This window comes from Gorilla gorilla, chromosome 18 (assembly GCF_029281585.2).
Source record: "Gorilla gorilla gorilla isolate KB3781 chromosome 18, NHGRI_mGorGor1-v2.1_pri, whole genome shotgun sequence".
Taxonomy (NCBI): Eukaryota; Metazoa; Chordata; class Mammalia; order Primates; family Hominidae; genus Gorilla; species Gorilla gorilla.
In genome coordinates, this window is record NC_073242.2 from 120,272,044 (window position 1) to 120,286,877 (window position 14,834).

Genomic DNA, 14,834 nt, shown 5'->3' on the forward strand with positions numbered 1-14,834 from the left:
CTATTAAAAAAAAAAAAAAAAACTTTTCCCTCTCCCTTCCCCTATTTGTATTCTAATGTCAATATAATGATGTGTGCACGTGCAGTAACAATCTGTTTTCTCTTGTAATAGGACATAGAGACACTGCATATTTTACCAAGGCTTTGACTGGAATGGCATGCTTTCAAATATAAATAGACTGCTTTAAGGAATCAAAGTTGACCTATAGTGCCCATCAAAGCCCTTGGGAAAACTGGCTTCATACTGTATCTACCCAGTGGATTCTTGCCCAGATGGAGCCAGTGTATCAAGGTAGGGAAACTGCAATAGAGAAAGGGTTTAATTCACACAGAGACAAGTGAATGGGAGACCAGAATTTGATGATTACTGAAATCAGTCTCCCCAAGAATTTGGGGACTAGGGTTTTCCAGAGGTAGTTTGGGGGAAGGGGTGGGGTAGCTTGGCAGTGGGTGCTTGCTGCTGATGGGTTGCGGGGGGCGAGGGGCCATCGTAGGGTGTGAGACAGGATCCTCCCGTGTGCTGAACCGCTTCTGGGTGGGGCTACAGGAGTAGTTGGCAGGTCCAGGTGGAGCCATCATCAGTCAGTGGGTCCTGTTGGAGCCGTAGGTATCAGACATGCAAAAAACCCTTGCGAGGTACTGCAAAAGGCCAATCTTAGGTTACAATAGCATTGTTATCTGCAGGACCTCTGGAATAATGGCTGATAATTGTTTATGTCTACATCTTAGCAAAATTTAGGCTCCTCTCCTCTCCCTAGCCTCGTGGCCCCTCATTAGTTTTACAAATACAGTTGAGTTTTGGGGAGGGGCTATTATCATGTAAACTATAAACGTCTCCCAAAGCTAGCCCAAGAATAACTGAAGGCAGCTTGAAGGCTAAAGGTCAAAGGGGGTTTGGCTAGATCAGATCTTCCCCAATTGGCATAATTTTCTCAATGATACAATTTTTGTGGCCGGGCGCGGTGGCTCACGCCTGTAATCCCAGCACTTTGGGAGGCCAAGGCGGGCAGATCACGAAGTCAGGAAATTGCAACCATCCTGGTCAACACGGTGAAACCCCATCTCTACTAAAAGTACAAAAAAAATTAGCCGGGCGTGGTGGTGGGCGTCTGTAGTCCCAGCTACTCGGGAGGTTAAGGCAGGAGAATGGCGTGAACCCGGGAGGCGGAGCTTGCAGTGAGCTGAGATCGCACCACTGCACTCCAGCCTGGGCAACAGAGCAAGACTCCGTCTCAAAAAAAAAAAAAAAAAAAAGCCTACATGGTAAATATTTATTCTTGCTACAGTTTATACAAATAACCAGGCCAAGTACAATAAGACTAAAACTTATTTTGAAAACAAATCAGTACTACCTGATTTCAGTTTGGTAAAAATAGGAGACTAGAGAGAGAAAAATTATGTTTCAAAATAAACTATAGTATACCTGTTATTAGATTCTAGCCTTGCCTAAGGTTTTTCAACTTTTATTATTTTGTCTTTTTTTGTTTGTTTATTTGTTTTTTCAGACAGGGTCTCACTCTGTCACCCGGGCAGTGGCGTGGTATCAGTTCACTGCAACCTCTGCCTCCTGGGTTCAAGTGATTCTCGTGCCTCAGCCTCCCGAGTAGCTGGGATTATTGGTGTGCACCACTATGGCCAGCTCATTTTTTTGTATTTTTAGTAGAGATGCGTTTCACCATGTTGGCGAGGCTAGTCTCGAACTCCTGACCTCATGATCCACCGGCCTTGGCCTCCCAAAGTGCTGGGATTACAGGCATGAGCCACCGCACCAGGCCAAAGCTGTGCTTTTCTTAAAGCTCTGCGAACGAAAGCTAGACAACTTAAACCTCAGAAGAGAATAATGGTACCTATTTATATACATAAATCACTTTCACGCCTGCCTGCTGTGTATGGACTTCAGAGGAACACAGCCTACGTCAGTTTTCTAGGATTGTTCTCTCCACGTGCTCTTTGTTTTCTTTCTTTCTTCTTTCCTCTATTTTCCTCCCTCCCTCCCTTCCTTCCTTCCTTTCACAAAGTCTCACTCTGTTACCCAGGCTGGAGTGCAGTGGCACGATTTTGGCTCACTGCAACCTCCGCCTTCCGGGATCAAGCAATTCTCCTGCCTCAGCCTCCCGAGTACCTGGGACTACAGGCAACCACCACCACACCCAGCTAATTTTGTTAGTTTTAGTAGAGACGGGGTTTCACCATGTTGGCCAGGCTGGTCTCGAACTCCTGACCTCAAGTGATCTGCCTACCTCGGCCTCCCAAAGTGTTGGGATTATAGGCATGAGCCACTGTGCCTGGTCACAACACCTGCATTTTCTTTTTTTCTTTTTTCTTTTTTTTTGAGACAGAGTCTCACTCTGTTGCCCAGGCTGGAGTGTAGTGGTGTGATCTTGGCTCACTGCAAGCTCCGCCCTGCGGGTTCACACCATTCTCCTGCCTCAGCCTCCCGAGTAGCTGTGACTACAGGCACCCGCCACCATGCCTGCCTAATTTTTTGTATTTTTTAGTGGAGATGGGGTTTCACTGTGTTAGCCAGGATGGTCTCTATCTCCTGACCTCGTGATCCACCCGCCTCAGCCTCCCAAAGTGCTGGGATTACAGGCGTGAGCCACCACGCCTGGCCAACACCCCCATTTTCTATACCACACTCAACTCCCCCATTTTCTACGTGCTGATCAAAACCAATCTGAATGGAGTCTAGGTCTGGCTGTGGGCTGTTGGGAACAGGCCCCCAAATCTGGCCATCAGCTGGCCGCAAAACTGGCCATAAACAAAATCTCTGCTGCACTGTGACATGCTCGTGATGGCCATGACTCCCACACTGGAATGAGGGCAAGGAACACCTGGCACACCCAGGGTGGAAAACCGCTTAAAGGAGTTCCTGAACCACAAACAATAGCATGAGCGATCTGTGCCTTAAGGACGTGCTCCTGCTGCAGATAACTAGCCAGCGCCATCCCTTTATTTCCCGTAAGAAATGCTTTTAATCTATAATCTATAGAAACAATGCTTATCACTGGCTTGCTGTCAATAAATATGTGGGTAAATCTCTGTTCGAGGCTTTCAGCTTCGAAGGCTGTGAGACCCCTGATTTCCCACTCCACACCCTATATTTCTGTGTGTGTGTCTTTAATTCCTCTAGTGCCGCTGGGTTAGGGTCTCCACCACCGAGCTGGTCCCACAGTGCGCAGTGGTTTGGGCCCGACCGAGCTGGTCCCGCAGTGGGCAGTGGTTTGGGCCCGACCGAGCTGGTCCCGCAGTGGGCAGTGGTTTGGGCCCGACCGAGCTGGTCCCGCAGTGGGCAGTGGTTTGCGCCCGAGCGAGCTGGTCCCGCAGTGGGCAGTGGTTTGGGCCCGACCGAGCTGGTCCCGCAGTGGGCAGTGGTTTGGGCCCGACCGAGCTGGTCCCGCAGTGGGCAGTGGTTTGGGCCCGACCGAGCTGGTCTCGCAGTGGGCAGTGGTTTGGGCCCGACCGAGCTGGTCTCGCAGTGGGCAGTGGTTTGGGCCCGACCGAGCTGGTCTCTCAGTGGGCAGTGGTTTGCGCCCGAGCGAGCTGGTCCCGCAGTGGGCAGTGGTTTGCACCCGAGCGAGCTGGTCCCGCAGTGGGCAGTGGTTTGGGCCCGACCGAGCTGGTCCCGCAGTGGGCAGTGGTTTGGACCCGACCAAGCTGGTCTCTCAGTGGGCAGTGGTTTGGGCCCGACCGAGCTGGTCCCGCAGTGGGCAGTGGTTTGCGCCCGAGCGAGCTGGTCCCGCAGTGGGCAGTGGTTTGGGCCTGACCGAGCTGGTCTCGCAGTGGTTTGGGCCCTGCTTGCTCAACTGGATTTCAGCAGTGAAGCCAGATTAGAGGACATGCTGGCTGCCCCGATCCTGGACCTGGACCAACGGTGCTTCCTAAACATTCCATGTCAACTTTTCTTCTTCCACCTTCCAGGGCTGGGCTGTGAAAGAGATTGGAGAGGCAGGTACCTGTGAGAGAAGCTTCTACCAGCCTGGGAAGTCAGGTCTTCCATGAGTGAGGGGAGGTATCTACTTTGCCAAACCTTGTTAGGGAATGCTGACATAGCTGCCTTTTCCTGCCCAGAAGCTAAGCTTGAATGCCACCCCTCACAGAGCTTCTCTCCTGTCTTTGACTTGCTCCTGCTTATTTCTGTCACAGAACTTGACGGCATGGACATTGCCACTTGCTTCCTTCAGTCTCCCGGAGTGCCCATGTCCTGAACACAGAGGAGGCACCCAAATGCTTGCTGAAGCCACATCCCTGGACCAAGTGACCTGACCCTCACCTGGAGGACCTTCACCTTCACCTCTAACCTGGAGGACCCTCTCACCTGGAAGACTCTCTCACCTGGAGGACCGCCCCACCTGAAGGACTCCCAACTGGAGGACCCTCTTAGCTGGGGGACCCCCTCCCCTGGAGGGCCCTTCACCTGGGGGACTCCCCCACCTAGAGGATTCTCTTACCTGGAGGGCCCCTCACCTGGGGGGCCCTCCCCCCCACCTGGAGGACCTCCCCACATGAAGGACTCCCACCTGGAGGACCTTCTTACCTGGGGGAACCCGTCTCACCTGGAAGACCTTCACCTGGATAATCGCCGTGGCCTCCCACTACGGCGCAGGCGGGTCGGCTGCCCGGGCTTCACCCTAAAATAAGGCCCGAACTGCAGCAGTCGGAGCCGGTCCCTGGAGCCCAGCGCCTAGGGCGGACCCGCGGGTGCGTCTCTTGGTAACCGTTGCTAAGGAGAGGAAGCCCGGGAAGGAGCTTTCGCGCCTGCGCCGCGGGGCCGTCCGCGTCTGCGCCTGCGCGCGAGAGAGGCGGGGGCCAGCGGTCGGCATGGCGGAGGCAGATCTGGAGTGCGAGCAGATCCGTCTGAAGTGTATTCGTAAGGAGGGCTTCTTCACGGTGCCTCCGGAACACAGGGTGCGCGGGGTGCCACCCGGGCAGCTCCGCCCGCCTCGCTAGCGGCACTGCTCGGCTGGGTCTGGGGAGCCTCGTGTCGCGCTGCCGCGCCGAGGCTTCCGGCACGGGCGGGAACGACAGTCCCAGAGTTCCCCGCGGCGGGGGCGGAAGCCGGGGCGGGGCGGGCTCGGGACCCCGACAGCCGGTCCCCGGAGATCTGGGGGGCCGGGGTGGGCTCAGGCATGCCTCGCGCCCGCGGAGAGACGGGCCCGGGACGTGGGAAGAGCAGGCTCCGGGATCCAGCTCGGGCGCTGCTGGGTTCAGCGCCCGAGCTGGGCTTTGCAGGCTGAGCCGCGAGCCACTTGTTTGTGGGGAGAATTTACACCCGCGACGAGTTGGAGCTTGAAGGCTCCCGCTGGGCTTGGGCTGCATCGAGCGGGGTCCAGCGCTGCCTGGCGGCTTCACGCGAGCCCTGGGCGCGGCCCTTGCGGAGGTGCCGGTGCCTCCCTCTGCAGAGACCAGGAGGGAGCCTCGGGGCGTTGGGCGATGTTGCCCAGGTGCACGGCTGGTGGGGGCGGAGAGCCCTGAACTTTGGCCGCTGGTTTGTGTTTTAACTGCTGGCTGGTGCTCTGAGAGACCAAGCCACGTGTTCAGTAAGAATCATTAACAGATCGTGGCTGGATGACAACAGGAGCCACACTTTCCTCATCCAGACGTGCAGCAGGCGCTCACCGCATTGAGAGCCGTGTGCTGGACTCTGGGGTGAAGTAGTGAGTTGGCCTTTCCTTTTTTGTTGTTTTTTTGAGACAGGGTCTAGCGCTCTCGCCCAGGCTGGAATGCAGTGGCGTGATCACGGCTCAGTGCATCGTCAGCCTCCTGGGCTCAAGTGATCTTCCTGCCTCGGCCTCCCAAGTGCTGGAATTACAGGCGTGAGGCACGGCCCCCAGCCTGGCCTGGCATTTCTTTGAGTTCAGGAAGTGTGACAAGGATTTGGACACCCAGAAATAAGAAGCGTGTCAGAAGAGCACAAGCAGAGGATGTGAGAAGGGGAATTAAGGCGGGAAAGGGAGGTTGAGACTAGGCCATCAGTGAGTGACAGGCCAGATGCTTCTGACTCGGTCCCCAGGTGTCAGGAAGGAATCAGACTGAGGACAAATGCGGCCAGTGGCTCACACCTGTAATCTCAGCAATCTGGGAGGCTGAGGTGGGAGGATTGCTTGAGCCCAGGTTTGAGACTGAGGGTTAAGAGAAGGGAAGCCGGGAAATGGGGGCTGTGAGGTTTCAAACCTTGCTACGTGTGCTTTTTTTTTTTTTTTTTTTTTTGAGTCTCATTCTGTCACCCAGGCTGGAGTGCAGTGGCGCATTCTCGGCTCACTGCAAGCTCCACCTCCCGGGTTCACGCCATCCTCCTGCCTCAGCCTCCCAAGCAGCTGGGACTACAGGCGCCCGCCACCACGCCCAGCTAATTTTTTCATATTTTTAGTAGAGACGGAGTTTCACCGTGTTAGTCAGGGTGCTCTAGATCTCCTGACCTCGTGATCCTCCCGCCTCAGCCTCCTAAAGTGCTGGGATTACAGGCGTGAGCCACTGCGCCCGGCCTACATGTGCTTCTTAGATCCATGGAGAAGGATACAGACTACTAGTTCAGAGACCCCAAAATACAGGGCCTCAAGATGATGCCTTTTTTCACTCTCCCCTAACATTCTGGAGAGAAGCAGTTGTTTTGCACAGGTGGGTCAGGCATTCTGGTTCCATTTTTTCTTCCCGTCACTGAGGTGAGAAGAGGTGAAAGCTTCCTTTCACCTGGAAGTCACACGGTCTCTTCAGCTCACATTCCAAGGCCAGATGCCACTGGGTAGCGTTTCATAATTTCCAGGAGGTAGTGATACAGGGATGCTGGGACAGCAGCCTCTGCCACAGATGTATTTTTGTATGTAGGATTGAAAGGGAGTATCTGAGTGGCCGCCTCATATTTCTTTCAAAGCATTGGCCCAGTATCGTCACCACCTTTTCTCATCAGAAAAGCCCAAGAGGCCGGGTACAGTGGCTCACGCTTGTAATCCCAGCACTTTGGGAGGCCAAGGCAGGCAGATCACTTGAGGTCAGGAGCTCAAGACCAGACTGGCCAACATGGTGAAACCCCGTCTCTACTAAAAATAGAAAATTAGCCGGTTGTGGTGGCACATGCCTGTAATCCCAGCTACTCAGGAGGCTGAGGCCGGAGAATCACTTGAACCCAGGAGGCAGAGGTTGCAGTGAACCGTGTTCTTGCCACTGCACTCCAACTTGGGCAACAGAGCGAGACTCAGTCTCAAAGAAAGAAAAAAAAAAGCCCAAACGTGTGGTTGCCTTTCTGTTTGGTGAGCAAGACATGAGTGGGCTCCCTGGTACAAATTCCATTTGAAATTTCCTCAGTTGTTCCATCAGCTGCCAAATTTCCACACTGGCAACACCCTTCTGTTTCAGCTGGGACGATGCCGGAGTGTGAAGGAGTTTGAGAAGCTGAACCGCATTGGAGAGGGTACCTACGGCATTGTGTGTGAGTGGCCAAGGCTAGGACATGTGGCCGCAGCTCGTGGCTGTGACAGTGTGGGACGAGATTGTCGAAGCAGCAGCCATGTTGGGGCTGGAAGGGACTCAGACCCTGTGCTCTGAAACAGGGCAGAAACTTGTTCAGGAACTTCAATTCCTGATGTAGTTATCACAGACGTTGTACCATTTCTGGATAAACGTAAGCATCCGGTTGCTAATGCCCATAATCCAAATGTGTCACTGCAGAGTAGACAGACCTGTTAGAGAAATAAAATACAGAACTTTCCAGAAGCAGCAGGAGCTGGACACGGTGCTCATGTCTATAACCTCAGCAACTCTGGAGAAGTCACCTGAGCCCAGGTGTTTTTTCTTTTTGTTTGTTTTTGAGATGGGTCTTGCTCTATTGCCCAGACTGGAGTGCAGTGGCATAATCATAGCTCACTGCAGCCTCGACCTCCTAGGCTCAAGTGATCCTCCCACCTCAGCCTCCTGAGTATCTGGGACCACAAGAGTGCATAAGCACACCCAGCTAATTTTTAAATTTTTGGTAGAGATGGGATCTCCCTATGTAGCCCAGGCTGGTCTTGAACTTCTGGGCTCAAATGATCCTCCTGCCTCAGCCTCCCAAAGCACTGGGATTACAGGTGTGAGCCACCGCACCCGGCCAAGCCTAGGAGTTTGAGGCTGCAGTGAGCTGTGATCACGCCACTGCACTCCAGCCTTGGCAACAGAGTGAGACCCTGTCTCAAAAAAACCAAAAACACTACACACAACTGAAGCTTATAACAGATGTGAAATTGGCGTAGGTCATTCTGGAAGCTGCACACATTAGCAGGATGTTTTGTAGAGCCATCTTCACACAAAATAAGGTTTGCTTTTTTCTGCATAGAGTACCTTATTTGCTTTTAGGACATTACAAGAGAGCACAAAGCAGTGATCTGCATGCTAAGGAGGACATGGAGAGCCTGGAGCCACAGAACTGAGTGGCTGGAGGCCAGGGTCCAGCACAGAACAAAGTTGGGCACCCCCTGCCCAGTTCAAATGAGGAAACCCTCCAGGGGGAACGCGTCTCGGGCTAGGGGTGTTGCACAGAGTGGGGACTGAGTGTCACTGGGCATGAGGTTGTCAGAGGAAAGAATGGGGACCCCTGTTTCTCAGGGAGAGCCTCCCGTGCAGCGCTGGGAGCCCACGAGGGGCATCGAGATGATGTCATCACCAATGCGTTTCCATTCCAGATCGGGCCCGGGACACCCAGACAGATGAGATTGTCGCGCTGAAGAAGGTGCGGATGGACAAGGAGAAGGATGGTGAGCAGGAAATTGGGGTGTTGGGACCTCAAACTGGGAGGAGGCAGAAGGATGTGAGTTACCTGAAGTTTCCTCAGAGCGACTGCACGGTGGTTGTAGGGGGGGGCGGCCTCTGGGAGGGTTCTGGTGTGGCCCAGCACATCACCCCCAGGTCCACACGCAGCCTCAGCTGTCTGCCAGGAGGGCTCTGTGGTCTCCATCCCCTCCTCCCCCTCCTGTCTGGTGAGGCCACCTCACTGCAGGCTCAGCTCTGCTGTCCCCTCCACCCCCAGCACCTGCCTGTGCAGGCAGGGCCCTGCCATGCCCCAGATAGATGTCCACGGTGTTTAGAGAGGTGCCGATTCGTATTTGGTCAAGGAAGAGTTAAAAGTGCTTATTGGGCCGGGCGTGGTGGCTCACGCCTGTAATCCCAGCACTTTGGGAGGCCGAGGCAGGCGGATCACCTGAGGTCGGCAGTTCGAGACCATCCTGACCAACATGGAGAAACCCCATCTCTACTAAAAATACAAAATTAGCCAGGCTTGGTGGCACATGCCTGTAATCCCAGCTACTAGGGAGGCTGAGGCAGGAGAATTGCTTGAACCCGGGAGGCAGAGGTTGCGGTGAGCCAAAATGGTGCCATTGCACTCCAGCCTGGGCAACGAGTGAAACTCCATCTCAAAAAAAAAAAATGCTTATTGGGGTCGCCCCAATTCTCCCTGAGGTGGGGACACTGCAGCACCTGCTATCAGGTGTTCGTGAAGCCCAAGAGTGGCTGGGGTTGGGGCTTCCCCGCCATCACTGGGGTGGGGCTCGCTGAGGCCGCCTCCCTCCCCAGGCATCCCCATCAGCAGCTTGCGGGAGATCACACTGCTGCTCCGCCTGCGTCATCCAAACATCGTGGAGCTGAAGGAGGTGGTTGTGGGGAGCCACCTGGAGAGGTACGTGGTCTCCTGGTCTGTGCATCGGGCCCTAGGGAGCATGTGTCGGGCTAGAGGTGTTGCACAGAGCGAGGACTGAGGGTCACTGGGCATGAGGTTGTCAGAGAAGAGATGACCCCACCTCACCGCCTGGCTCAGCCCATTGTCTGAGGGGGACACAGGTTGTCCTGCCCATGTCCCCTCCTGCAGCAGGGGAGGCTCCACTTTCACCCCTTAGGAGAAGGCCGGAGAGTGGCATGCATCTTCTGTTTCTTCCAGCATCTTCCTGGTGATGGGTTACTGTGAGCAGGACCTGGCCAGCCTCCTGGAGAATATGCCAACACCCTTCTCGGAGGCCCAGGTGCGTGGCAGAGGGGCCTGGGGTGGGGGAATGGGCTTCACGGGCCCTTGTGGTGCACATTTATAACAAAACAGGGCACTTGGGGACTTGCAGAGCTGCTGCTGCCTCTGCCTCCACCTCCCAGTGTTTCAGCGAGCTTCAGTGAGGTGGAATTCCTGTGGTGGGGGCATCTGCTGGGAGCGGGCAGCCCCAGGGCCTAGAGCCTTGTGAGGGCACTGGTTTCCTGGGCTGTTGGGAGCAGGCAGCCCCGGGGCCGAGAGCCTTCTGAGGGCACTGGTTTCCTGGGCTGCTGGGAGCGGGTAGCCCGGGGGCCAAGAGCTGTCTGAGGGCACTGGTTTCCTGGGCTGTTGGGACTGCTAGTCCTGCTGGCCATTGTGGGTGTGGCAGGGCCCAGCTGGGCTTCCCTGCAGGCTCACCCTGACTGGTACCTCTGACCCTCTGCACAGGTCAAGTGCATCGTGCTGCAGGTGCTCCGGGGCCTCCAGTATCTGCACAGGAACTTCATTATCCACAGGTGGGTGACAGCTAGGCAGAGTTGGAAGCACAAATTCGGCTGAGGCCTGACTCTGCTGCTCCTGTGGAGTTACTAAAAGCTCAAGGGTTCCCAGCTGCAGCAGCCTGCCTGCTGCTCGCACTCCATTTGTGTTTTTTTCTAAAATAGAGAAGGGGTCTCTCTGTGTTGCCCAGGCTGGTCTCAAACACTTGCGCTCAAGTGATCCACCCACCTTGGCCTCCCAAAGTGCTGGGATTACAGGTGGGAGCCACCACACCCGGCCATGCACTCCCATTTTTAAAAGGTCCAAACATCAACAGCATGTACGAGTTAATGAAAAAAATAATAATAAAGATACTAGGCCGGGCACAGTGGCTCATGCCTGTAATCCCAGCACTTTGGGAGGCTGAGGTGGGCGGATCACAAGGTCAGGAGATCGAGACCATCCCGGCTAACACGGTGAAACCCCATCTCTACTAAAAATACCAAAAAAAAAATATGAGCCGGGCGTGGTGGCGGGCACCTGTAGTCCTAGCTACTCGGGAGGCTGAGGCAGGAGAATGGCGTGATCCCGTGTGGTGGAGTTTGCAGTGAGCTGAGATCGCGCCACTGCACTCCAGCCTGGGCAACAGAGTGAGACTCCGTCTCAAAAAAAAAAAAAAAAAAAAAGATACTAAAAAGCCCAAAGCTGAGGAAACGTGCGGGAAGTCTACGGGCATCGGTGCTGTGGGGGAGCTCTCAGCCCCCGTGGCCCTCTGGGAGCCACGTGCCACTGTTTTTCTATCACAGGGACCTGAAGGTTTCCAACTTGCTCATGACCGACAAGGGCTGTGTGAAGACAGGTGGGTGCAACTTGGGCCAGGCCCTGTCCCTAGGTGGCAGCTTGTCAGCCCTCACTTGGTGACACACACTCCCCTTTCTGCTGCAGCGGATTTCGGCCTGGCCCGGGCCTATGGTGTCCCAGTAAAGCCAATGACCCCCAAGGTGGTCACTCTCTGGTAAGTCCTTCTGAAGCATGGTGGCCCCTGGGGACCAGGCCTGTCTGGTGGAGGTCTCCTTGGGGATGTCAGGCTGAAGCTGCAAGTGGCCTTGGGAATGTTAAGCTACAGGGTCTGTGCACGCTCAGAAACGTTGGGTCTAGGACAGCCTCCGGGACACAGCAGGGCTGTGCCACAAAGTGGTGAGAGCCGGGCTCAGTTGCGTCAAGGGCCTGCCTAGATGAGACACACCTCGCCTTGAGAGCTGGAAACACACCGTGGCCGTGAAACCATCTCTGGAGGGAAGGCTGCTTCACGGACTGAAGGACAGGCAGCTTGCATGCTTTCCCTGGTTCTTCCTCCTGGATACTTTTAGCCGAACAGGGTCATGCTTAGCCAGGGCTGAATATCAGAGTTGGTCAGACCCAGGTCAGGACCCCAGTGTCGTGTACTCCCCATCTGAGAACGGGTTGGTAGTGGCTGGTGTGGCTGTGTGCTGAGGGTCCATGGTCCCTGCGACTCTCAGGACACCGCTGCACGTGACAGCTCTCGCCCCCGGCAGCCATTGCTGTGTGCGCCACCTGGATCTGCAGGGCCTGGGGCAGAGGGTGGTCCAAGCTGGGACAGGTTTCCAGGCCACCACAGGCTCTCAGGGAGGCTGTGTCCTGTGGAGGCCTGGGCTGGGGGAGAGGAGCTGGCCGTATTGAGGTGGTGCTTCTGTGTGCAGGTACCGAGCCCCTGAACTGCTGTTGGGAACCACCACGCAGACCACCAGCATCGACATGTGGTGAGGAGATACGGTTACCGCTCCTGGGGCCTCAGGAAGGGCTGGGACAGGAGCCGGGTCATGTGGTTCCTGAGCTCAGCCTTAGGGGAGGGGCAGGAGTGCAGTGGGGTCTTTGCCAGCCTCCCACTCCCAGGGAGGTGGGCCTGAGCCTGGGAACCCAGGAGGAGGTGTGAGAACTTAGCTTACTGTTCTCAGGCCGGGAGCACAGAGGTCTGGAGGAGGCACGCCTGCCCCTGCCCCTGTCACCCCGGGAGGCCTGCGGGGCCCAGGAGGGGAGCCAGTGGTCCCTGCCTGTCTTTCACAGTGTCCCTGACCCAGCGTGCCTCACACTGGCAGGGTCAGCAGAGGTCTGGCTGCAGTCAGGTCCTCTGTTCCTCGCGCTGGCGGGGTCAGCAGACGTCTGGCTGCAGTGAGGTCCGCTGTTCTCTGCAGGGCTGTGGGCTGCATACTGGCCGAGCTGCTGGCGCACAGGCCCCTTCTCCCCGGCACTTCCGAGATCCACCAGATCGACTTGATCGTGCAGCTGCTGGGCACTCCCAGTGAGAACATCTGGCCGGTGGGCGTCCTGGGCAGACCCGCAGCCCCCGCCCTTGCCCACGCCCTCTGCGCCCGCAGCCCCCGCCCCTGCCCACGCCCTCTGCGCCCTCAGCCCCCGCCCGTGCCCACGCATTCTGCGCCTCAGCCCCCGCCCCTTCCCACGCCGTCTGCGCCCGCAGCCCCCGCCCCTGCCCACGCCCTCTGCGCCCGCAGCCCCCGCCCCTGCCCACCCCCTCTGCGCCCGCAGCCCCCGCCCGTGCCCACCCCCTCTGCGCCTCAGCCCCCGCCCCTGCCCACGCCCTCTGCGCCCGCAGCCCCCGCCCCTCCCCACGCCCTCTGCGCCCGCAGCCCCAGCCCGTGCCCACGCCCTCTGCGCCTCAGCCCCCGCCCCTGCCCACGCCCTCTGCACCTGCAGCCCCAGCCCGTGCCCACGCCCTCTGCGCCTCAGCCCCCGCCCCTGCCCACGCCCTCTGCACCTGCAGCCCCCGCCCGTGCCCACGCCCTCTGCGCCGCAGCCCCCGCCCGTGCCCACGCCCTCTGCGCCCGCAGCCCCCGCCCGTGCCCACGCTCTCTGCGCCTACAGCCCTGCCCGTGCCCACGCCCTCTGCGCCTCAGCTCCTGCCTCCCATAGGGCTTTTCCAAGCTGCCGCTGGTCGGCCAGTACAGCCTCCGGAAGCAGCCCTACAACAACCTGAAGCACAAGTTCCCATGGCTGTCGGAGGCCGGGCTGCGCCTGCTGCACTTCCTGTTCATGTACGACCCTAAGAAAAGGTGCTGATCTCTGCACGGGGGGCAGGGACCCTCACCACCCACACTGTCCAGACCGTTTCCCGGAGCCCAGCCTCACTGCGGCGGAGAGGCCCCTCCCCAGGCACAGCCGCTCGGAGTGGCCACCTGGCTTCCTTTGAGCATTTGAATCACAGGCTGCTCAGCTGGGTGGGAGGTGAGGAAGCCGCACTCACGAGTTGCACTAACGCAGGCTGCCTCCTCCAGGGCGACGGCCGGGGACTGCCTGGAGAGCTCCTATTTCAAGGAGAAGCCCCTACGTGAGTCTGCAGGGTTCCTGACTCGCTCTGTGGGGTATGGCTGGGAACCCGTTTTGCCCGGGGTGGGTGGTGGAGAAGTGGCCTGCTGCCCTCACTGATGACACACCCTTTCTGGGGTAAGAGGACAGGGGCATGTGGAGGCACAGACAGCCCAGGGCCAGGTCCAGAGGCAGAGCTGGACTCAGACCTGGGCCTGCTCCTCCTATCTGGGGCCCTGCCCCGCCCAGCACTGAACCCTTCTCCCTGCAGCCTGTGAGCCGGAGCTCATGCCGACCTTTCCCCACCACCGCAACAAGCGGGCCGCCCCAGCCACCTCCGAGGGCCAGAGCAAGCGCTGTAAACCCTGACGGTGGGCCTGGCACACGCCTGTATTCCCACACCAGGTCGTCCGATCAGTGGTGTCTGTGAAGGGTGCCGCGAGCCAGGCTGACCAGGCGCCCGGGATCCAGCTCATCCCCTTGGCTGGGAACATCCTCCACTGACTTCCTCCCACTGTCTGCCCTGAACCCACTGCTGCCCCCAGAAAAAGGCCGGGTGACACCGGGGGGCTCCCAGCCCGTACACCCTGGAAGGGCAGGTCTGGCGGCTCCATCCGTGGCTGCAGGGGTCTCATGTGGTCCTCCTCGCTATGCTGGAAATGTGCAACCACTGCTTCTTGGGAGGAGTGGTGGGTGCAGTCCCCCCGCTGTCTTTGGGTTGTGGTGGACGCTGGCCTGGGATGAGCGGGCCCAGAAGACCTTCGTATCCCCTCTCAGTCGCCCGGGGCTGTCGCGTGCATGGGTTGGCTGTGGGGACCCCAGGTGGGCCTGGCAGGACTCCAGATGAGGACAAGAGGGACAAGATATGGGGTGGGAGCCACAATTGAGGATACCCCGAGACTACCAGGAGAGCCCTGGGCTGGAGGCTGAGCTGCATCCCTGCTCCCCACATGGAGGACCCAACAGGAGGCCGTGGCTCTGATGCTGAGCGAAGCTATAGGCTTTTGTTGGATAAAAGCTTTCTTAACAGA

The 14,834-nt window shown here is 57.4% G+C and overlaps 1 protein-coding gene and 1 long non-coding RNA gene across 20 annotated transcripts; one reads left to right on the plus strand and one right to left on the minus strand.

The window, feature by feature from the left end:
* Positions 1-312: 312 nt before the first annotated feature.
* LOC109023717 (uncharacterized) lies at positions 313-4,688 on the minus strand. Its single transcript, XR_002003201.3, has 3 exons — positions 4,556-4,688; positions 3,807-3,927; positions 313-638 (listed from the first exon to the last, which is right to left on the minus strand). It is a non-coding gene; the product is annotated as an uncharacterized lncRNA (long non-coding RNA).
* Positions 4,689-4,733: 45 nt separating this feature from the next.
* Positions 4,734-14,834, plus strand: CDK10 (cyclin dependent kinase 10). 19 transcript variants are annotated; one of them, XM_055364566.2, is made up of 13 exons: positions 4,734-4,869; positions 7,353-7,425; positions 8,654-8,725; positions 9,543-9,645; positions 9,904-9,985; positions 10,432-10,499; positions 11,268-11,320; positions 11,407-11,476; positions 12,183-12,242; positions 12,675-12,798; positions 13,411-13,550; positions 13,773-13,825; positions 14,075-14,834. In XM_055364566.2, the coding sequence occupies exons 3-13, from the start codon at positions 8,707-8,709 to the stop codon at positions 14,170-14,172; spliced, it is 870 nt and encodes a 289-aa protein (XP_055220541.1). In that variant the 5' UTR covers positions 4,734-4,869; positions 7,353-7,425; positions 8,654-8,706; the 3' UTR covers positions 14,173-14,834. The 19 variants fall into 19 exon arrangements, with proteins under 19 accessions (XP_055220541.1, XP_055220533.1, XP_055220530.1 ...); XM_055364558.2 differs by having other exon boundaries at positions 4,772-4,907; positions 13,773-13,859; XM_055364555.2 differs by having other exon boundaries at positions 4,772-4,907.